General features: G+C 35.7%; 3 protein-coding genes across 3 annotated transcripts; 2 read left to right on the top strand and 1 right to left on the bottom strand.

Annotated features, from left to right (window-relative positions):
- On the bottom strand, window positions 1-2,943 carry LOC130630468 (uncharacterized). Its single transcript, XM_057443981.1, has 2 exons — window positions 1,067-2,943; window positions 1-764 (listed from the first exon to the last, which is right to left on the bottom strand). Exon 2 carries the CDS (start codon window positions 738-740, stop codon window positions 90-92), a length of 651 nt encoding a protein of 216 aa, XP_057299964.1. The 5' UTR covers window positions 741-764; window positions 1,067-2,943; the 3' UTR covers window positions 1-89.
- Window positions 1,072-3,015, top strand: LOC130630467 (uncharacterized). Its single transcript, XM_057443980.1, has 2 exons — window positions 1,072-1,207; window positions 1,336-3,015. The coding sequence occupies exons 1-2, from the start codon at window positions 1,096-1,098 to the stop codon at window positions 2,934-2,936; spliced, it is 1,713 nt and encodes a 570-aa protein (XP_057299963.1). The 5' UTR covers window positions 1,072-1,095; the 3' UTR covers window positions 2,937-3,015.
- Window positions 3,016-23,599: 20,584 nt separating this feature from the next.
- LOC130630059 (putative nuclease HARBI1) lies at window positions 23,600-24,160 on the top strand. Its single transcript, XM_057443458.1, has one exon. The coding sequence runs from the start codon at window positions 23,600-23,602 to the stop codon at window positions 24,158-24,160; it is 561 nt and encodes a 186-aa protein (XP_057299441.1).
- Window positions 24,161-24,620: the final 460 nt, after the last annotated feature.

The following is a 24,620-nucleotide window of genomic DNA, read 5'->3' as shown; positions in this document are numbered from 1 at the left end:
AACTTTTTTTCAATTTTTTATATCTTTTAGAAATATACCTTTGCGCTAGAAATATTATGTCATAATAAACCTCTAATACAAGATAATTTTTAATCAATATTTATGATTTCTAAGTCCTTGCTTGACGATGGTGACGACTTTTTAGGTTTGTTGTTAACTTTTTGCCTTTTTGGGGCTGGTGCAGCTGAGGTGTTTCCAAAAAAGTTTCGAATATCTTTTTGCTTTTTCGTCTCTTTGCTTTGGCTTTTGGCTGTATTTTTTTTACGCTTTGGTCTCTCTTCGGTTGGAACCACGACATCTAAAATAACTGCAATATGTAAGAACGAACCAAGAATCAATTCCTCTTTCGGCTCTGTATACAAGGCTTCTACAAGTTGTTGGTATCTTGCAAGAACCAAAAGATTGTTTACTGTCCCTGGTAAAGTAACAGTTATTTTACAGGGGATCTCCAAGCCTCCTTGAACGAGAGGTGATCTTCGATAGTGTACACTTGTCAACGTGGATTTCATAGACGCTCCTCTGTCCAGAAGAAATTTTGTAACCCTTGAGATTTCTTTGGGTAAATGGCCAACTGGTTTGTCATTTCCGAATTCACAAACTTTGATTGCAAATCTATCGAAAACATTGTTGTTCTCATGAAAGCAGTCCAGTGATTGATTTTCCTCAGGTTTCCAATAAGTTTTATAATAATGGAATCCTCTGACAGCAGCTGTAAACTCGAACGTCTTGTTGTAAGCCATATGGACGTCTTTTCTTTTCTAGCTCTGATGAAAAACAAAAATGTCAATCGATCGATTTTTTAATTGCCTAGCATGAAAATAGAACGTTTTTGTTCTATTTGTCAGTGTAGACCGAACTTTCCCAATTAAATAGAATGTTTTTGTTCGATTGGTTAGTCTAAACGGGCCTTAGCGAAGAAAAAAAGAATGTTTTTGTTCGATTGGGTAGTCTAAACGGGCCTTAGCCAAGAAAAAAAGAATGTTTTTGTTCGATTTTTAGTGTAAATATAGGCCAAGTGAATGGAATGTTTATGTTCGAGTAAATATACAGGATACAGATAACTTACGTTTCCTTTTTTATCTCCCGGCTTTCAAAATGTCTTACATCAGGAAGTTAGCTAAATTACAAGAGAAAGAAGCTCAACAAAGGGCCGCTGAAAAGGAAAAAACTTCAGACGAAACACCTTCAAACAGTTCTAGGGAACAAAGTAAGTATTTCTCTTTGATGTTTTTTTTTGTTATACCTACCTGCGAAGAAGTTTCTTTCTTTGTTTGAAAATTTTTAATTTTTGGTCAAAATTCGCAATTACATAGTGGTTCGTTTTATTCATTTTAGGCCCACAACCAACTGACTTCCAGCAAGAATCATCCCTTGGTTCGTTAGACTACGAAGCTGTTACAGACGCGACTGAAAATGTTAAATCCAGTGGCAAAAAATCATACAACCGTTGGTCAGAAAAAGAAAGATTTGATATCGGAAAATATGTTGCGATTCATGGTGGTGCGGCTGCAATCACAAAGTTTCAAACCAAAGACAGGCCGTTAAGTGAGAGTACAGCTCGAAGATTTGGCAATCTTTACAAAAAAGAGCTGAAAGATTCAACCCGAGAAAAACGTAGCGTGGTAACCAAATTTGTTCCTTTGAAACGCGGTAGACCTCTGTTCCTTGGCAGTCTAGATGAGATGGTACAAAGATTTTTAATTGCACTGAGAAATCGAGGAGGTGTTGTTTCAAGAACAGTTGCAACCGCTGCAGCGAAAGCTCTAATATCACGAAACCCTCAATTTGAGTTGGGGCATATTAAAATTGATAACAGTTGGGCAAAAAGCCTCTTCAAGAGAATGGGTTTCAAGAAAAGAATGAAAACGACCTCCAAAGTTGAAATCACTGAAGGAGCCAAAAAGGAGTGCGAATTACTATTTCTTCACGATATTGTTTCGACCATCGAACAACACAGCATCCCTCACCAACTTGTTATGAATCTGGACCAGACACCTCTTAAGTTTGTTCCAAGAATGAATCACACCATGGCGAAAAAGGGTTCATCGTCCGTCCCTATCGTTGGATCTTCCGACAAAAGATGCCTTACTGGTACCTTTATTATTACGCTTGATGGTTCTTTTCTGCCAATGCAACTGATATATGGGGGGAAAACAAATCAAAGCCTCCCAAAGTTTGAATTCCCCGAATCGTTCTCACTAAGCGTTAATCCCAAACACTACAGCAATACACAAGAATCCATCAAAGTCATCAAAGAGATCGTTCTAAAGCACGTTGAAGACCAGAGGAAGAAGTTAAATAACCCAAAGCAAGCTGCTCTTCTAATATTCGATGTCTTTCGAGGACAAATTACTGAGGAAGTTACCGAATTGCTGAAGAAGAACAACATCTTCCTGGTTTTGGTTCCAAGTAACATGACACATATATTCCAGCCCTTGGATCTTACTGTGAATAATCATTGCAAGCAATTCATGAGAAATTTGTTCACTGAATGGTATTCAAAACAGATCGAGAAAGAGCTATCCCTTAACAAAAAGATCGAAGATATAAATATTCAATTAAAGCTGACCACCATCAAGCCTCTTCATGCAAGTTGGCTCCTCCAGTTTTATAACCATATCACTTCGGCAGATGGCCGTGAAGTCGTTTTGAATGGGTGGAAAGCATCTGGAATTTACGACGCAGTTCGCATGGGATCCACTTCACTTGAATCCCTTGACCCTTTTCAAGATCTATCACCGCTGCCAGAAAGCAATAGTGTAATTACTCAGCCCATAACCGACATAATCAATGCGCCAGATTTATTAAAGGATAGCTTCATCAACGTGCGAGTCGAAAATGACGATGACAAAGAAGAGGAGTACACGCGTGACGAGGATGACATAGACTTTAGTCGGAATGCATTTGACATTATCATAGACGATGAAGAAGAGTAGATTTTTAGTATTTGTTTTAAAATTCTTTGCTTTGTAATGCTTATTTCTACATCTTTACCAAAGAAAATTTTCGTTGAAATTTGAAAAAATCCTTCACTCGCCAAAATTAGTTCCCGCCAAAATTAAAAAATCCGCTGACCCGCCAAAATAAGTTCCCGCCAAAATTAAAAAAAACCGCCACCCGCCAAAATAAGTTCCCGCCAAAATTAAAAATTTCGTTGATCCGCCAAAATTAGTTCCCGCCAAAATTAAATTTTTTTTAGATTTCCTTCGTCCGCCAAAATTAGTTCCCGCCAAAATAAGTTCCCTTAAGGTAAATAGCAATGGACCCAGAATGGAACCTTGGGGTACACCATGCGTCATATTTTCAGGATCTGAGTATGCTCCATCAATGAAAACAGTTTGACTTCGATTAAAAAGATAACTGCTTAACCAATCAATTTCAGTGCTAGTAATACCATAATAAGGCAGTTTCTGGAGAAGGCAGCCATGGTTTACGGTATCAAAGGTCTTTCTCAAATCCATGAATAGAGCTCCGGTTGTCTTACTTTTATCCATATTGTATCTTATATCGTCAACAAGTGATTTAACCGCTTTACGTGTAGATCTTTTTCGTCGAAAACCATATTGGTGTTCACTCAATAGATCTTGATTTTCTAAATAATCAGCTAGCTGGTCGTAGACGATTCGTTCAATGACTTTAGACAACACATTTAGTACGGAAATGGGTCGGTAGTTATATATGTTTGAGCGATCGCCAGATTTATGCAATGGTGTTATTTTTGCAGATTTTTTACAGGTTGGAAATGTACCAGTTTCCAAACTCTTGTTTATCAAGAACATGACAGGTGCAGCTAGTTCGTTTGAGATGTCTTTAATTATCCTACCGGGGATAGTGTCAATACCAGCAGCTTTAGCCGTTTTAACCGATTTTAGTACTCTATTCACCTGATTAATTGTCACTGGTTGGAATTTAAATGATACATTCCTTTTATTAATCGTGCGCATATAATTACGTATGTTGAACAGTTTCCAAGTAAAGTTGGTTATTGATGATTTCATGAGACTTGAACCAACTTTGGTAAAAAAGAGCAAAAATTGTTCGCAATTGATCGAATATTGGATGTTACTGTTCCATTGATTACGAATGTTTTGCTCGGACTTGACGAATCTTTAGTAGGGTAGCACGACTTAATTTGTTTCCAAAAATCTCTTGGATTTGCTGAAGATTCTTTCAGAACAGCACGAACGTGGTTTGCCTTTGCAACACGAATGCGATTGGTTACAGAGTTTCGGTGAGATTTATAACTTTCCCAATCTCCGATAGAATTTGGTCGTTTAAAACGGCGATGATGATAATCTCGCGTATTCATTAAGTTTCTGATTTCTCTGGTTATCCAGGGGTTGGATTTTCCACGTACAGTTTTTTCTTTAAGTGGCGCATGTTTATTGATTGCGGTTGATAAGTAGTATTTGAATAAGTTCCATGCTTGGTTTAAGTCGGTGACAGTTTTAACAATTCTCCCATGGCACGTTGCGAATTTCATTCTTTAGATCTTCTTTGTTGTATTTTGAGTAATCACGTGCTTTGATGTTCTTTTGAGGATATCGTTTACAGTTTGCTTTTCGGCTGATTCCGATTAGGCAGTGATCGCTGAGAGAGTTAGTGTACACTAAAGAGTCGTTTATTTTTGATTTATCGGTTGTAAAAATTAAATCAATTAGTGTTCTACTTTCTTTTGAGATGCGTGTAGACGATTTAATGACCTGACTGTAGTTATACAGTTAAACCAGATCTTTTATGTTAGAGTGTACTCTTGGGAGATTGTAATCACAATTGAAATCACCACATATAATTGTTTCTTTATTTTCGACTGATATTGTATCCAACATATTATCAAACTTTGAGATGAAGTTTTTATCAAGAAACTTTGAGGAATCCGGGGGTCGATAAGCTGAGCAGAGTAACAAAGATTTTGATTTCGGAATAAATAATTCTATCCTCAAAAACTCAATTCCATCGATCTCTAAATCACACCTTCTGCGATATTGTAAATCTTCCCGAATATAAAAAGAAACACCACCATCACGACCATTCTCGCGATCCTTTCTCTCAAGTATATACCCCGGGACAAATAGCTCCGAATTTAATACAGTGTCGTTTGTGTGTGTCTCAGAGAAACTAACGATATGAAAACATTTTTTCGCGTCGGATAAGAAAGATTTTATAATATCCAACTTTCCGCAGATCCCATTTATGTTTTGATGTAGAAATTTCATGCCTCTCTTTGCAATGAAGTCTGACATAACAGGATCAAAGGTATACGGAATTTTCGGTTCATCTGGTGGGATACATTCGCTGCAGTAAAATTTCTCTATGTTTTCATCTATTCTGTCTGTAAGGCATTTAAGATGGAAAATATTTCCACTGGAGCAGCATTTCTCAGAGGTTTCATTTCTTCTAATACTTTCACCACAACCATAACAAGAAATACCATAATTAGAAACCATAAACAAAACAGCAAGTAGCATTATCGAACGCACGTCTGCCCGTGCTGCCATCTTTGAAGTTATGTTCAAATGTTCAAATCCACATTTCTTAAATCTTCATAAGATGTTGCACCACACGTATGCAATAATAGCATACGTAAATAAAAAAGCTCACCTGCGCGAGGACTCACGCTATACATTCTAGAGACAATTTTAAGGTTAAAGTTTCGTTTTGATGTCCAAACTTTCCTGTCCTTATTAAAAACAAATGAAGGGGAATGTCTGGATACAAATATTGGCGAGCATTGTGATTCTCTCCATTTAGCACAAACCAAGCTGTTAATCTAATCAATTTTAGCAACGGTAGATGCTAAAAAAGTTTTTGGAAATTTTTTGTGCAAACACCATCCTCCATACACAAGGAATTAGGATTCAGATAGCCACATGGTCCATGAATCATACACGACCGAATAATTTCAAACAGCTCAGATTATCCTGTTGATTAGGAATTTCGGCTGAAATAACACTGTCTATGTCATTTGCATCCCGAAGTTTATCATTGGGATCTAAATGAAGTAACAAATGACAATGAGGTAAACCCCTCTTTTGAAATTCTATAACGTAAACATGTGATACAGTTTTACCTAAAACACCCCTTTCAGTAACATCTTTTAGGATTTCATTTAGTTTCAATTTAAAAACTCAAAAAAACTAAATCAGGTCGATCATGTGCATGTTGGCCTGCAAACAAATTTTTTGTAATCTCACGCCATTTTGGATTGCAGGTAAAAGTCAGAAAAAAATCTGGTTTTCCAAATTTACCAATCACAGCCATAGCATCTTGGTAGTTTTGATTCATGGCACGTGGACTTCCTTGAAAACTCGAAGGAAGGACAACAATACGTCCTGGTTGAAGACCTCTCTCTTCAGTTCGTGCATTCAAGTGGTCAGCTAAACCTTCATAACTGTCAACACGCAGGTTTGTTTGATTCACACGAATGTAATTTAAGTTGTTACCCTCAACTTTAACATGAGAATCAACACAATACTGTTAAAATAATTTCTTACCATAATGGATTGGGCTAAAATTTTCCCAAACAGCTACACGGTAAGTATAATACTGCAACATTGTAGTAGTGTTTGGAGTATGGGTTGCACGTTCGGCAACTTTGGGTATCCCATAATACCAGCCTGGTTCACCCCTAGGAAAAAATAGAGGATAAACCATTGGCTCCAAATTTGCAGATAACGTAGAAATATTTTGCAAATTGACTCCAAGTGGGTAGGTAACAATATCCCTGTTTCCAGGAGGGATCCATCTTGGCCAACAAAACCTGCGGCTACTTCGTCATAATGTGGCAAGTTGTATCGCCTTCGATCACTGCCAACACTCATGCACATGCGTACTTCTATGGGACACGGTTTTCAGAAGCTGCCCGAGCTATTTCATCAGCTTCCACTTCAGCCATGTACCTGTATGCAGCAGCAAAAGGGCTAACACTATTCATTACATCTTGAACAATTTGCGTCACATCTTCTCCACAGCCATTATTTTCAGGACGTGCTATTCTTTCATTGAGTGCTCTACCTGCTTCAAAAATATAAAGTTGGTTAAAAACAGGAGTTTGGCCCTCAGGAGGGTGAAGATCCCCAACACGATGCCATATTTGAACACAGATACGAAAGCATGGTGGTCCACGGCCAGGGGAGGCCGAAGATTTGCTCCAAATGAAGCAAACGAATCTGCACTATTATACTTACGTATGATTGGTTCGAGATGGCGTCGCGTACGGACGTGCTAAATGGGTTTGGCATTTTTGTTTTGATTTTGCTGAGTTTATGTATCTGCAAAAGATGCGTTATCACCTGAGATGGAATTAGTTCAAAATTAATCGAAGCTGATCTTGGAAAGATAAGTGAGAGCTATTTTAATTCCGTATTTTGGAATATTTATGTCAACAAAAATAAAATAAACTTTCAACGACCAACAAGAAAGAAACTGATTTTATTATGTTTGTTATTATGTGGAGATATCGAGCCTGGTCCCAGACCGTTTAGAGGAGATCTGTCTGAATTTTGCAAACAACGTGGACTTAAGATTGTTCATCAAATTTTACAATGTTTTCATAGTTGTTGCAAAATCACAACTTTGATATAGTTACGCTATCCGAAACTCACTTAACAGACTCTGGTTTCCACAACAACAACAACAGTCTCTACGATATTCCAAATTATACTTTTGTAAAACGGAATAGGATTAATGGACAAGGTGGAGGGGTTGCAGCCTACATAAAGAACAACATCAAATGGGAGCGAAGATTTAAATAAGTTGTTAATTGCAATATGCGAAACATCTTTAGAAACAATTCTCTTGGGTGACTCAAATGTTGACTATGGAAAGAAAAGCGATAATAAAGATTTTAAGTCGCTATTGTCAGTAAATGGCTATACATAACTCGTAAATAAACCAACGAGAATAACAAAAGACACGTCATCAATAATTGATATAATCGCGTCATTGCGTACAGATGTTATTAAAGATGTTACCGTTTTCGCAACTAGTTTATCAGACCATCAAATGGTGGCGTGTGTTCGTAAACGTAATTATATGAGGTATCCGCCAAAAACTATTCAAATTCGGGATTACTCGAAGTTCAACCCAACAAATCTAATTAACGAACTTAAGGTTGTCGACTGGTCAGTCATTTATAACACCGATAACTTAAACTCCGCCTTGTCCCGATTAAACGAGATTTTAGATCAAACTTTTAAGCGCCACGCTGCTTTTATAAAAAAACGTGTTAAATGTACTCCATGCCCTTGGCTTGATAATGAAACTAAATCTGTTATGAGTAATCGGGATCAAGTATTACGCAGAGCCAGACGATCGAAAACCCTAAATGACTGGAACGTATACAAGGCTTTACGGAATCGTTGTAACAACTTAATGAAGTATGCAAAGAGCAGATTCAATAGAAATCTTCTCGATTGGTCTGGAAAAAAGCCAAAGTTACACCGATATTTAAAACAGGGGATGCCAATAACCCGGAGAACTACAACCCTATTTCGGTACTCCCGATTCTGTCCAAAATACTGGAAAGAACAGTGTATGCCCAACTTTCTGATTTCTTCGAAAATGAAAACCTACTATCTGACTTCCAATTTGGATTCCGTCCAAACAGATCAACGGAGCTTGCATCCACTCTTTTTATTGACAACATCAGGCGTGAAGTAGATAATGGAAAGCTAGAGGGTTCCGTTTTCATGGATCTTTCACGTGCCTTTGACACCATAATTCCTAGTCATCTTGTAAATAAACTCCAAGCATATGGTGTCAGAGATAATGAACTGAATTGGTTTACTAACTACCTATTTAACCGCACGCAACTCGTTGAAATCAACGGTATTCAATCTTTGGAGCAACCTGTTTATACTGGTGTCCCTCAAGGGTCGATATTGGGACCTTTGTTGTTTATCGTATTTTTTTAACGATATTGTAGACTGTCTGCATCACTCTAGAATTATTTTATATGCAGATGCAGTAATTTATCATGCTCACAAGAATGTCCACTTTATAGAAGAAAGCCTCAATGATAATTTCTTACGTATTGCAGACTTACTCGATAAAAACGAACTTGTCATTGATCTTAAAAGGGGCAAAACCGAATCCTTATTGTTTGGAACTGCGAAAAGAATTAGCCAAAAAAATAAAACTGAGGTTAAGTATCGATCAACGAGCATTTTGAATGACTGTGAGTATAAGTACTTGCGTAATCTTGTGGATCCAAACCTGTCATTGAATGATAATTTTGAAAGTAGATATCGAAAAGCATCTAACAGATTGCAACTCCTTAATAAATTACGACAATATGTCACGAAATCTGCTTCAGTTATGATATATAATGCAATGATTGTGCCAATACTCACTTGCTAGCTACATTAAATTTAAATCTGAATCGTTCCCAAAAATCAAAATTGGAGTCAATTGAAAATAGAGCGCGTAATATTACAGAAACCGATAATTTGACACCCATACAAAATCGGATTGAAAAACGAGCAAATATAGTTGTTAGACAATCGCTTGATCAAACACTGTGTAGCAATTTCCACTCGTATTTTGAGATAAATCGTCACGCAAAAGGAACTCGGAATCAGAACTTCCAAATCACATTACCCAAAGTTAAACTAGAGTTTGCGAGAAAATCGTTCTACATCTTCGGCGCAAAATTATATAACGCCTTACCAATTGTCATTTGGAAGGAAAACTCTATCGTTATCTACAAGAAACTTCTGAAGAATTTTTATTGTAAATAAAACTAAACTTGTAAATATTTAAATTAATCTGTGACCTTCCTACATTGTTACATTGATAGTCCAGCCTAATCCATGCATACCCCAGTCTAATTGTCCATGCTGCTGGGAGTTCACAGTATCCATTTTTTTTCTTATTTTTTTCTTTTTTTTATTCAGTTCAACTTTTTCTTTTTCCTTTTTCTTTTTCTTTAACGCAGGACACAAATTAATAGCAGTATATACTTAAATACTGAATTGTACATATCCTGAGTAAAAATTCATGAATAATAATAATAATAATAATAATGAATGGAATTGATCAGCCGAAAACAATAGGGATTTTGTTGTTGTGATTTGTGTAACTGATGAATTTGAGAAAGGGAATAGAAGACGATTTATATAAACATTGATGTTTCCACCACTATCAGCTACGCTAAGGACATCTGACATGACCTGTTGGTGCTTGTTCTGTGCAGTATGATACGACTTTTCAAGTTCTTATGTCCACTTAGTTGTGACACATGTATTGGATGCACGTCGTTATCAAGGAGGGCAGAAATCGAAGTTTTCCTAGCTGAATGATTAGTTATTTTTGATCTACTTCCTTGAAAAGCCGACACGGTTTTTTATTCCAAGAGCATTGGACGCTTCCGTCATAATTATACCCAAAGAATTTTCTTCCAATAGGCGATTGAAATACCACACGATGGACGTAAGTAAATGTGTTGGAATTACAGCTAGAAAAAAAGGTGAGTTTTCATTTGTGCTTTCAATGGGTCGATGGGAAATAAATTGTTGATAAATGTGAACAGGGCATCTAGGTCCTTCTGTTTCAAAGCTCTGGGATTACAGGCTCTGTGGTGGGAAAAACTGTTATCTTCTGTTCGGCTATTTGTGCCTCTTTCTTTGTCCCATTTAAGAAAAGAGCGCCCGTTTGCGTCCTTTTTTAAAGTTCGCCAAACAGTAACTTACGAGATTCGTCTCGCGCCCTGAACCCGCAATGTTTTGTAATTTTCCACCACATTGTTCTTTGTAAAGTAAATGGGTTACTGATTCCGAAAAAACCTTTCTTAAAGAGTTCGTCGACCTCTGATGCATCCAATGGCCTGGTTGCATTGGGTTTGTTTCCCGTTCCCATACGTGTCAACTGTTTTCTTTTACTTGCTAACACTTGTTTCGATTTTTGGAATTGTTCCTCTGTTTTTATATTTATTTTTCTTCCATTTTCTTTAAAAAAACGTTGCCATCCATTTCTGAAACTGTTTAATCTGTCTGACTGGTACAATTTTTTCCATTCTTTTTTGGATTTAGCATTCATGCAAAAACCACTCATTAACATATCAAGATCGATGTCGTCCAATTCATGAAATTTATCCGTCATTTTTTAGGGTAGAAGGCATTGATGGCGGCGAGGTCAGACGTGTTTCGATTTGCTCTTTTTGTGTTGATTTTATTATGTTATATTGCGAAGAGAAAGCTCGTAAAAGAAGGTAATGGAATATTCCCTACCGAAGATTTCCTGGAAAAGAAGGACAATTATGCATCGTCTAGTTTATGGATCACACGAAAGAAAATATCCACAAAAGCTGGTAAACACTTATTCATACTTATTTTGTTGTCCGGCGACATTGAAACACAGCCAGGACCTTTTTTACCTGAACTGAAAAATCTCCTATCCAAACGAGGTATAAAGATATTCCATCTCAATGTGCGTGGATTATTAAATAATATCGATCAAATTGGAATTTTGTTGCATGATTTTAAAGATATTGATATTTTAACTTTATCTGAAATTCATATTACAAAAGATTCATATAATGACAACCCGGACCTTTATCACATACCGGGCTATAGTTTTATATACCGTGCCAGAAAAAAAGGCAAATGCGGCGGTGTAGCCATGTATATATCGGATCGAGTTAAGTGGAAACATCGGACAAATTTGGAACATAATGAGCTAGAAAGTTTATGGGTGGAAATTTTCCAAAAAAACGCAAAGAGTTTTTTAGTCGGTACTATGTATAGACCACCGGTAGGTTCTAAATATCTACCAAGGGAATTTAAAACTCATCTTAATGACTTGTTACAGCTTGTTATGTCTGAATCAAAAGAAGTGAACCTTTTGGGAGATCTGAATATTAATTTCTTAAAGAAATCAGATGATAAAGACATTAAAGAACTTTTACGTCTTTATGGATTGAAACAGCTTATTGAAAAACCGACTAGAATTACCGATAATACACAAACGCTAATTGATTGTATTCTGACTACTCGAAATGATACGACATACCAAAATGACGTCATCCCCATCGGTATCAGCGATCACGATATGGTCGGTTTCGTCAGAAAATTAAGAAGAGATAAGTTACCACCAAAAATTATCAAGACTAGGAATTATGCCAAGTACTCTAGTGAGCAAATGGTTGACGAAATTAGTAAACACGACTGGGGTGAACTTTATGGAATGAACGATGTGAACATCGCATGGTCATATTTCAAAACTACTCTCACCGCATTGTTCAACAAACATGCCCCTATCATCGGGAAGACAGTCAAAGGACAATTTTGTCCGTGGCTTAACAATGAGATATATAAATTGATGAACAAAAGAGATAAGGCTTTACGAAAAGCGCGAAAATCGAAAAAGCCAAGCGACTGGAAGGCTTACTGCAAAGTTCGAAACTTATGTACACGTAAAATACGAGAATCGAAGTCCCAATTTAGTAAAAACTTACTAGCACAGAATTGTCATAATCCAAAGAAATTTTGGGATACGATAAAGAAAATAATGCCAACTAAACCACGAAACGTCGTAAGTGATGCTACAGCAACCAAATCGAAAGTTGAATCACTATGTTTGTTTTTCTCTTCAATAGCAGCTCGAATCAAGGAGAAATCGATTCCCTTAAAAGATTTTGTATGGAAACAACCACAATGGTCGAAATTACGAACTACTTCCATATTTACCTTCAAATATGTATCGAAAATATCGATCGAAAAAGAACTGAAAAAATTAAAGAGAAGTAAAGCCACAGGTGTAGACGATCTTCCACTTGGACTGCTCAAAGATTGTTCCAGTCAAATCGCTGCTCCACTTTGTCACATAATAAACTTATCGATACAAACGGCTATGATACCTGGAGAATGGAAGCATGCTGTAGTTAAGCCAATTTTTAAAAAAGGTTCGACTGACGATAACAATAACTATAGACCTATATCTATATTGCCGGTCATCTCAAAAATTCTCGAAAGGGCAGTATATGACCAAGTTATCGAATATCTTGAGAAGAACAACTTACTATCTCAGTATCAATTTGGGTATCGTCGTCTCAGATCAACAGATTTGGCTGCTAATCTATTGTTAGATGACATTAGAAAGGAAGTTGATAAGAAAAAATACGTTGCTGCAGTTTTCATGGACTTGTCAAAAGCCTTCGACACGGTTGGTCATAGTATTTTAATTGAGAAATTATCAGCTTATGGTATACGTGGTAACGAACTAGAATGGTTTTCTGATTATTTGTTTGGGAGAAAGCAGGAAGTAGTGGTAAATAACATCAAATCTGACCCACAACCAGTGAATTGTGGTGTTCCGCAAGGTTCCATACTCGGGCCATTATTATTTTTAATTTTCTTTAATGACTTTGATAATGTCCTACTTAAAGCTAGCGTTATTAAATTTGCAGATGACACTGTTATCTACTTCTCAAGTGAAAGCTTTCTCGTCCTTGAAAATGTATTAAATGAAGAACTTCTTGCTGTTGAGACATATCTACGAGAAAATGATCTTGTTATTAATTTAAACAAAGGGAAAACAGAATGGATGATATTCAGGACGAGTAAAATGTTGAAAAGTGCTGAAGGAAAAATATCATTGTCATGTAATTTTGTGGAGATTAATGAGACGAAAAGCTACAAGTATTTGGGATCAATTATTGATCCTAAGTTGTCTCTAAATAACAACTTCGACTCTACATACAAAAAAGCATCTGGAAGACTCCGTTTACTGACGAGACTACGATCCGAAGTTGACGATACAACTGCTAAAAAGATTTACGAAACAATGATAACTCCAATCATTACATTCAATAGTATCATCAATTTGAACCTGAATAACACCCAGTTGAACAAACTGCAGTCCTTGGATAGACGTGCCAGAGTAGTAACTAACAACAACAGTTTACAACCCATTTACGACAAAATTCAACGAAATGCTTGTAATGTTGTCAGAAAATGTATTGATCATAAAACATGCTCAAATTATTGGAACCACTTTCAGCTGCTAAACCATCAAAGACTGACTCGAAACAATTCTTATTCGCTAAAGTTACCAGCAGTACGTTTGGATATGGCAAGAAATGGTTTTTACTATATGGGTGCCAGTATATATAATTTTTTACCAATAGATATACGAAGGGAGCCTAGTTATATGAAATTTAAAAATAAATTGGATAACCATTATTTTTAATCGTTTGGCCTACTTACACACTTTATTTGGACTTTGGACCCTACACAATATGAAGCTCTTAAACCTTGTCTAGTCTTCCTTATTTATATGTTTTCACCTCTGTTTCTCACCCTTTCTACTTGATGTTTTTAGATACTGCAAGCTTATAACATACGCGGTTTTGAATTAAAATGTTTTTTGCCGATTATTCATTCGACATTTAGCAGAAGGAAGCATTTGTGATATGGCATGTTTCATCTTTCGTTTCTTAGTATAGCATTTTCAATATTTCATATATTATACTAGCTTTGTTGCCTCACCCATTTATACCAATTATCTCCCATTTGAGCGCTTAACTCATGGACACCTATAATCTTATCTTTAGTGTATTTTCACCATTTCATCTATGTGCTTAGCGTTTTTCTTTTTGTTTTGCCTATTCCTTTTCATTTTATTGGATTTTAGAACATCGACGATTTTATATTTAATTGTATATAATGTAGAGTATTTGATTTTAAATTTAGCAGGACACATTTGAAAAGCAGAAATTTATTCTGAAATGTATATCCTGGGTAAATATTGATGATAAATAAATAAATAAATAAATAAATAAATAAATAAGAACTGTAACTTCGTTTTGTTTCGTACTTCAGGAAACGATATTAATCTATTTGCAGACGTTTTTGTGTTTTTGATTTGCACTTCGTACTTTGAATAAAAGTTGATATCTCATTATCAATGTCCATAAAAGTGTCACTTCTTTCTTGTGATAACGAAATATTTACGCCGAAGTTGAAAGTTATTTCACCACTGAAACTCGTCATTGGTAGAGTGTTTGATGAAGTTTTAAAAAAACTGTTTGTATTTTACTTTTATATTGTTTTGTTTTGATGAAGAATATTTACGCTGATTTCACGAAATACATTTGTTTTTGTTTACATTTTAAGCTACCATTTTTCTTGACGACGGGTAATACTGCAAAATATCGGTCGGTCGTCAAGAGCGCTAAGCCAATCAGAATGCCTAAAAATCCGTTTTGCCCGCTTGAAAAATCAAGATGCTTAACAATAGGCTATAGTAAACAGCTTCTTGAATAGATACTTGACGTGAGCTTGCAAAAATAGAAGCTATTTTTTACAATGACTCTTTTGCACGCAAATTTAGTAAATTAGCCACTTTCGCTGCTTGCTTAAGAGCTTGAGATGACTCTGTTTCAGAAAAATATGCTGTCATGTAACAAGCAGCTTTATAATAATTAAATACTGGTTGCAGATCCATGTTAGCCCTCCAAGCTTTAAGTATGATAGGATTGTAATTGTTCACAAAGCATGAATCAGGGTTTCTTTGGTAGTGTATTTCATAATCAGGACCAGATGAAATAGATAAAGCTTCGTAGTACTCGTCACAATCAATATCGAGGAAATCGAGTATTTCAGAGATGGTTCTGCCACAAAAGGTGGATTTATTGGGGTCTAAGTATTTATCAATGAACATTTTCACTTTTGAAAGATTTTAATTTCGATGTGCAATAACTTCACTCTCGGCTTCAATACTCATACCATCTGCTAACGGTTGCGCAATTATAGTTCGTTCTGTGAAAAGCGGCCAAAGTTATCACGAAACTTCTTATTTTTATACTTCTGGCATGACCTACTATGCTTGTGTATTTGATATGGTTTCACTAAATGATGCAAGTCCTCATTGAGGCCTTTATCTGGGACTTGAGCTTTGATTACAGAAATGAACTCAGGAATAATTGATTTAGTTAACTGAGGGGAATTCAATATCAAAATAAGAGAGTGTGTATGTGCAACACCCCGAAACTGAAATTCAACTCTAATGGCATAATTCTTTATTTTTCCAATAGCATCACAATGAAAGAGCACCTCAGCAAATAAAGTTTCCATTCGTTACTGGAAGTGCCTAGCGACAAAAACTGGATTGCTGTTGAGAATATTACAGCGTTCCATGTAAGATAATTTTTCAACTTGTTCCTCTGACATGGGTCTATTTTGCATCTTTGTAATGATAGCAATGAGTTCGTTTCAATGAAAATCAGCATCAGAAAGTGTAAGAGAAAATGTAGGACAACCAAGTTGTCTGATCATTGCAAGCACTTCTAGTTGAAATTTATTCCAGTATGCTTGACTTCCTTTGATTGTATTCATAAACAGGAATGCTGTGTCAGATGCAATCATTGATTGAACTGTTTGACTAAGGTTTGAAGACAGCATTCCAACAGTCACATTACTTAATGTCTTTTTTATGGCAATATTTATTTGACTAGACAAGCGCAACTGCTGCAGTACAAATTGCGCAAGAAAAATGTAGTCTAAATTGGCTGCAAATATTTCTTATAATTTAGTAAGCGTTGATTAAAATACTTTGCTGGGGGTAACTTTACTCTCTCTCAACATTACCCATAGCGACCCTGTGGCAAAAGGTTGGAAAAAGCTAATTTCTCGCAGAAATTGTCAAGTAAAATGCTTGTTAGAATTTTCCCCTCACCTGGTGCAATTTCTATTAGCTCACTATTCATTTCAGAAGGCATAACAAGAACTTCTGAAGCTGCTTGACGTGTATTTTCAGTGGTGGTGCGACGTTTTTAGTTAGACTTCTAAGTTTCTTCTCTTGGGTAAAAATGTATTTTCTACTTTTTTCAACACTTTTCAAGGCTGCTTTCCGTAAAATATAGAAATCTATAGAATTCAAGGTATCACTAAGAGATTGGCCGTGATTTACATAATCTTTTCCTAACTTGATTCGTTCTTTTTCTCCTTTGTGAATGGCCTTTTCAGTAAGCGTTTACGTATTAATCGCCCATCATTAAATTTGGTGTTTGGTAAATTAAAACATAAAAACTTCGGTGTAACATTAAATGACTGACAGTTTCTTAAGAAAGTTAAATCCAAATTCTTCTTTTCAACTTTGTATGATAACTTTTCGTACTTACGTAAGTCTCCGACTGTAAGCTGTCCGTTATACTTGTGCGCAATATCAAATATTATATTTCCAAAACTTCGTAGCAACACAAGATTGCAAAGTATTTTCATAAAAATTACGACACGTTTTATTTTTAACATGTTTCGACTTTACCAAAGTCATCTTCAGAATATTATACAAATGTTGATACATACACTCTTTATACAAAATTTTTTTCGAAAGTTATTTAAATATTTCCTAAAAGTACAATTTTATATGAATTATACACAAGCTAATCCATATTGACAAAATAATATTAGATAAACTAACAAAAGTTAGTTAAATAAAATTTATATACACAATTTGTTTAAGACAATTAAATATTTCCCAAAAGTACAATTATTTAATTTTATTAAATGAATTTACACATGCTAAATCAATATCTAAGTAACAAAAACGATATTGAACAAGCGGCTAATACAAAACATAAAATTAAACGGATAAATTGATGATGCAATGCTTAACTTGTTTATTGAGGTCTGGTTTCAACCAAGAAATATGCATTAGCTTGTGTATAATTCATATAAAATTGTACTTTTGGGAAATATTTAAATAACTTTCGAAAAAATTTTTGTATAGAGAGTGTATGTATCAACTTTTGTATAATATTCTGAAGATGACTTTGGTAAAGTCGAAACAAGTTAAAAATAAAACGTGTCGTAATTTTTATGAAAATATTTATTTTTTGAGGTGAAGATTTTGGCTGTCATTATAAACTACTACAGACCTTCGATACAAACTTCTACTGCATATCAAACAGATGTGAACGTGCCCCAGTTGTTTTTTTTTATGAAAGTTCCTAACATAACTTTCAGAAAATATAGCCTTCTGCTTCAGACTTTGTTTCTAAACAATTTTGGGTTTTCTTAATACCAAAGCTGCAGTTTCAAAATTAACCTTTGAACATGATGCAGAGCAATTTGATTTGGAAGTGATATTCAACTTCACAGTTGCATCTTGACGTCGTTGCCGTTTACTGGCTTTGTTGTTAGTACTAGATGCACGTTTCCTTAAGGCTTGACCTTCAGACTTGTAATTTGCACTTAATTTTGCATTTCTCAGCAGCAGATATAAAATCGCCTTCTACTTTTACAAACTGGATTTCATACTGTATAGCTGGTGCTTTGTAATATAATTGAAAAATATAAGAAGCAAGTTGAAATATATTAGAAAGTTTCAAGATGATCGCAGTGCCTGTAGGACATGGCATGCCTGTCTCATCACAGGCATGAAACTCTATCAAATAGTAGTGACGTTTATTAGGTATAATTGAAAAAATGAATATCCACTTATAAACATAATTATACCAGTAAAATCATTACATTTCCGTAAATTGTGGATAAGTTCAGAATGAGCATTTGAACCACTATGAAGAAATCCATAAAAATCAGCAGCAAAAGAAAGTGGCAAAGGCAAATTCTGTATGATAATAGACCTAGGAAGTTCTGCTGCAGACAAAAAACATTCTTGTATTTTGAGATTTATACAAGGCATCACCTTTTTCAATGTGTATTTAAGTCATTCATTTTCCACCGACTGACTGGTTTAAATGAGGAAAAGCATATTCCAAACAAAGATATACATGAGCATTGACTTCTTCGTGTGTTTCTAAACTTTTCGTTCCCTTGGTGAAAGGATACTGGAATACATTTCATAAACGAATAAGATTTGGCAGCACTTGAAGGATTCATTTCATTATTATTTCAAATATATACGTTGAGTACCTATATGTAGTGCTTTAAATATTGAAACAGAGTTGAAAATGGCTGGATAAAGTTGGACCGTATGTAAATTTCAAAAAAAAGGCAAGTGATACTAAAAAAACAGTAAATTAACTCACAATGCATGCAATACAGAGCCAGACAAAGCGCTTTGGGTAAAAATTCAACAACGATTTGTATTTTAAAGTACAGCGACAAAGTCGCTATGCTACACACTACAGCCAATTAAGTTAGAATATGAAAAAGGGCTACCGATAGAGCCAATTAAATTTGAAAATGCAGCTACCTTGCGCCTTCATGAAAATCGCCGGCGCCATACTTTGCATCCGAACCGGCTGCGCCAGTAGTGCTGATAGTTAGACCGAAATGATCAAGGAAGTTGCTCCAGCCTGGACGACAAACGCCGGTCGTTTCAGAAACTGTGTTCCGCAGTTAATAAAGTATAATAAAATAAATTTAATTTTGGTTCTGATATATGAACTAAGAATATTTATTTTATAACTTCTCTTGCTGTATTTGATCGAATTTATGTGATACAAAACCTCTTTTATTGGTCTCATAGAATTAAATTGATTTTTAACAGAAGAATTTAAATACTTTTCTTGCCCAAACATAAGAAAAATTCCTATAACTATTATAAATTCAAGGAAAAGCGAACTTTTGTGATGCTTAATTTAAAAATCTCCCAAATTGGCTAGCTAAATATATTCACATAAAGGTAATATTCTTATTGTTACACACTTGCTGTTAATCTTGAATTTCGCACCAAGGCTCCCTTTGTTTAAAATATCCTTGTGAAGATGTTCCATTTGCATGAGTATATCCACGCCAATTCAGCACATGTCAATAACTTTGTTGCATTTCTTAACATGTTAAGTGCCATAGATATTACCATGGAGAACAGGGTCACTGATTACATCAAATTAAAATTGAAACTAATACTGTCCTAATAGGTTTTGACTTCAGAGGTTTATTTAGTAAGTTATATCACCACTATGTCATAAAATTATTTTTTATGCTGAAAAAGTAAAAGACTTCGATAGTCACAGAGTTTCCTTTTACTATTTCATTAACGAAAGGTTTAACTTTTTCTTCCTGAGAACAAAAGCGACAAGAAAATTTTGTCGCAAAATATCAAATACAATTAGGAGCTTGTGATGGTGTGACGACGTTTCCAGCTTTAACTTACTACCGTATTCAGGTTGAGTGGAAATTTAATTTTATAGGATGTCTTGTTTAGAAACTTTAACTTGCGAAAAAATTGAAGAGTTATTTAATATATTTTAACTTAAACAAGTCAACTTCATTTCAAATGTTTGGATTACGATTGCCTGGCTTAAACTACTTCTTTGTTGTTTTTTACAAAAGTTAGTTTAACTTATAATGCAGAGACCATATTTTAGTTTATCTGTATTATAATACCCGTATACGTCTGTCCGTCTGTCACGCAAAATGGTAGCTTAGCTGCGCAAGTATAAAAAGGACGAGCAAGCCCGTGGATTTTTCCACGGGCTAACGACTAGTATTTGTAAATAGTTTCACAGTTTAATAACTATCTTTTTTCCTTTCTTTTCTTTAAAAATACTTTATTGCATTATCTCTGTTTTAGGTCAAAAATATCTGACAGATTAAGGTATTCACACCTTGTCGAGAAGATAATGCATCTTTCCATTATAAACAAACAAAACACTAAGCTATCTTCCTGCCTAAAATGTATGACAGGTAATAATATTTGCATTTTTTCGAGTAAGTAAGTAAAATAAGTAACGGGAAGTTTTAACGTCCTTGGGGATTCCATCCTATCGGTTGGCTCTTCCTCCACTCCGACTGTAACTATGTGACAGAGATACGCATATCATTGCTCTAACTTGCTTGCCTGCTAAACAAGCCGGTTAGTGGTCGGTAGATGGCACCAAATGAACTGACAACACTGCATTTAAAGTGCGTCGGAGTGGGGACTTGCACCTAATACGTATTGATTACAAGTCGAATGCGCTACCACTACACCATCTCCGCGTAAGATAATGTTTCTCCGAGTAGATAATGTAGTTTTTTTTGCTTTATAGACAAACAAACAAAAAAAAGGTTCTCACGAAGTAGCTGAAATTCTAAGCTACCTTTCTGTTTAAAATTTCTGACAGGTAATAATATTTGCATTTTTTAAGTAGATAATGTTTTCTTTTTACATCATTGACAAACAAACAAAAAATACTCTCACGAAGTAGCTGAAACACTTAGCCACTGTCCTGTTTTTTTATACCTAGGGATATATTTTGTTTATTTGTTTATATATCCTGTTTGTTTAAGTTATTCAACACTTGATATATAATTAAAAAAAAACAGTGCGTTGTTGGTGGTGAGATTTACTTTAAACCAAATACCTTTTTTCTCATCGGCGGCTTTTATGAATAGAGGAATGGTGAATAGTAAGGAAATTATAGAAAAAAATATTGCATCGTAGTTTACCAATTTTATGTTCGTACTTCTTATACTTTTAATAATCCTTGACCGGCGTGCACTTCCACGGTGTCACCTTGTGCTGCTTTAATTCCTAAAAGCAGTTATCCAATGCATGCAGCATTTTAAAGTACTCTTTGTTTAGGTTATGATTTTGTTACATATATATCACAGGGAGGGTCATCAGGTAAAGTCTGGAGAAAGTTATCAGTCTGGTTTTACACTTTTCTACTGTGCATCCTGTTAGGAATCTTGATAACGAAGTCATAATCTCAGGAGGAAGAAGGGATTTCTTCTAGCACATGACAATACTTCTGGGAATTTGAAGTGGTGTTGTGTTGTTGAAGAAACTTTGGCATATAATCTTCTAGTTTTTTCCACGTACAGGTGATCCGATATCTATCTCTTCGTAAAAAGGAGTTCGGTATTCTGTACATCTTTAAATTGCTCTAGTAGTTTTTCTATTTTATTCATGAATTTCCGCACAACTGTTTCAAGTGATTGTATAATGTGCTTCGAAGCACTTGACTATAACTGTCAGCCATATTTTGCATAATTTATAACTACTGATCTCTATGGTGTAACATTGTGACTGGTTCTTTTGGTTGAAAAACAAGATGGATCAAGCTTGACAAACGTTTGCTTTTTGCGATAAAATTGCATAACAAAGTTTTCTTCATGAAATACAAAAAAATTCTGATGAAATGATAACGCTTGATATTATTACCGTTTGTCTTTGTTAAAGAATTAATTTTATAGGCGTCTAAAATATTATACCTTTATAATAATAGCCGTATACTGCTTGCCCCTGCGCATAAATGGTACCTCAAGTAGCGAGATACACGAAATATGGTATATAAAGGTCTTGCGAACCCGTGGTTTTATCTACGAGTCACTTTTTAGAACGTTTAAAAAGCTTTTGCTACGCGCGTATCTAAAAGAAGAACAAGAAGACTTGCGTCTAATAACCATCTCTGTGCAAATGTTTCGGATAAGTAGGACTTTAAATGGGACAAATTTTCCCGGTCCCTAGCCTATCCATAGACCACTCTTTGCGTTTTCAGTCTATCAACTTTCGTAGCAAAGCGTGGTATGGGCCTGGCTTAACATAAGGAACTGAGAACGACAACAAAAGCCGCATTATTCACTCGGAGGCTTTCTAATCTGCGCATGCTCCGTAGTTTTGAGATTTGACAGATCTCGTATGCAAAAATCTACGAAAGTTAATAGACCCAGAGGAACACAGTAAGTTCGGGGTCGATGAAATAGGCTTCCGGTCCCTTGAACCAAAAACTTCTGAGAAAATATTCGCTGTCTTTTGTTGAGCATTACATTCAAAGTCAATTTCAAAGCAACAAATGTCGTCTAACAATAGTGGGACATTTCAGTTTCCCCATCGTTCCTAGTTTCATACGTGTCGAGCCCGGCCGCATCACGCTACGCTATGAAAGTTGATAGGCCATAAAGGCGGATTTCCACCAGTGCGAATCTTTCTATCGCTCTAAAATTACACCAAATTTTAGTGCGACAGGAGTTCTACGCTGCAAATGAGTTTCAGTGCGATAGCATGCCAATACAAATTATTTTTTGTGCGAAATTTTCCTATGTGAACACACACATTTCAAGATGGCAGACAGTTCAGAAGAAGAAGAAGCTGTAGCTGCCTTAATAGTCATTAGAAGTATAAGGAAAAAGAGACGAAGAAAATCGCCATTTTCTTGGGTTCGTCAAATTTATAGAGAAAGAGAATTGAAAGGAGTGTATAATCAACTGCTTCAAGAAATGAAATTGCACGATAGAGAATTTTACTTTAGGTATCTAGTAAATTTTAGTTCCAAGTTTGCTTCCTTTTGATAGTTATGGAGAGCATTTCTATTATTTCTGTCTTTGAAACTTTATTTAATATTTTATTTCATAGATTTCTTCGAATGTCTCCTGATAGATTCGAACATTTATTGTCTCTGGTAGGTCCATCAATCCAAAAAAGAGACACAAATTTTCGAAATTCAATTCCTGCAGCTGAACGCTTGGCTCTTACTTTACGTTATCTCGCCTCAGGAGATTCTCAACAATCTCTATCATTCAACTTTCGCATTAGCGCGAGTGCTATTTCACGAATTCTGTCTGAAACAGCTGCAGCAATTTGGGAGAACCTAAGCGAATATGTAAGACCCCCTATGTCCAAAGAAAAGTGGTAAAGAATCGAAAATGAATTCGAAGACACGTGGAATTTCACACATTGTATAGGGGCAATCGATGGGAAACATATTGCCATGGAAAACCCTCCCAATTCAGGATCGCTCTATTACAATTACAAGGGGTTCTACAGCATCATACTGTTAGCAGTCTGTGATGCTAAGTACAACTTCATTCTCGTAGATGTAGGACAATATGGAAGTAACAACGACTGTGGTGTCTTATCAAAGAGTCAAATTGGAATGCAACTGGAAAATCAATCCCTTCAAATCCCACCACCTACGTCACTAGCTGGATGTAAATTTGACCCATTACCTTATTTTCTAGTTGGAGATGGAGCTTTCCCCTTAAAGAAAAAGATGATGCGCCCATATCCTGGCAAGCTGAACGAGCCTGAGAGAGTATATAACTATCGCCTCTCTCGTGCCAGGCGTGATATTGAAAACGCGTTCGGCTTATTGCGGGCTAGATGGAGAATATTTAGCCGCCCAATAAAAGCATCGGTAAAAAATGTTGAAAATTTTACGCTCGGAGCAATTGCTTTACACAATTACTTACGCCAAACTGAAGCCGCAATGTATTGTCCAAATGGTTTTGTCGATAGCACAAACACGAATGGGGAGATTACGCCTGGGTAATGGAGAAGACAGGTGGGGCAGAACGAAGGATGTCCTTATGACTTATGTAATGTACAGGGCTCCCGGCCAGAAAGAAGTGCTACAGAAATGCGGAAAGCAATCAAGGATTTTGTGAATAGTGAAGAGGGTGCTGTTGAATGGCAGTACCGACATGTAAGGCGTACATAAATATTTTGAAAAGACCTTTTACAATGTTGTATTTACAGTTTTGTTTTATGCAAAAAAAAACTATTGTTTTTCATTCAACAAATTTGTGTAATACCCTTTATGATCGGTTTTATCTTCATGCAATGGCTGCTGTTGCTGGTATACGGGGCTTCCATAGGCGTTGAAATGGAGAGAATTACCAAGACTAGGAGTTGAGGGTGGGGACATCATGTGTAGCTGTCGTTTAGGCTGCGACCCATTCCAAGCCTCCATTTGACATTCATAGATTGCGGTTTGAATTTTGTGCTCTAGC

The sequence above is a fragment of the Hydractinia symbiolongicarpus genome, chromosome 2 (assembly GCF_029227915.1).
Source record: "Hydractinia symbiolongicarpus strain clone_291-10 chromosome 2, HSymV2.1, whole genome shotgun sequence".
In the NCBI taxonomy this organism is placed as follows: Eukaryota; Metazoa; Cnidaria; class Hydrozoa; order Anthoathecata; family Hydractiniidae; genus Hydractinia; species Hydractinia symbiolongicarpus.
Note: the sequence above shows the minus strand (reverse complement) of the source record. Positions and strands in the feature narration are given on the sequence as shown.

Excerpts from the sequence above, each read along its gene's own strand:
- LOC130630468 (XM_057443981.1), bottom strand. The coding sequence starts at position 740 with ATGGCTTACAACAAGACGTTCGAGTTTACAGCTGCTGTCAGAGGATTC.
- LOC130630059 (XM_057443458.1), top strand. The coding sequence starts at position 23,600 with ATGGAAAACCCTCCCAATTCAGGATCGCTCTATTACAATTACAAGGGG.
- LOC130630467 (XM_057443980.1), top strand. The coding sequence starts at position 1,096 with ATGTCTTACATCAGGAAGTTAGCTAAATTACAAGAGAAAGAAGCTCAA. Across the intron at positions 1,208-1,335 it reads AAACAGTTCTAGGGAACAAA|GCCCACAACCAACTGACTTC; the intron begins GTAAGTATTTCT and ends TATTCATTTTAG.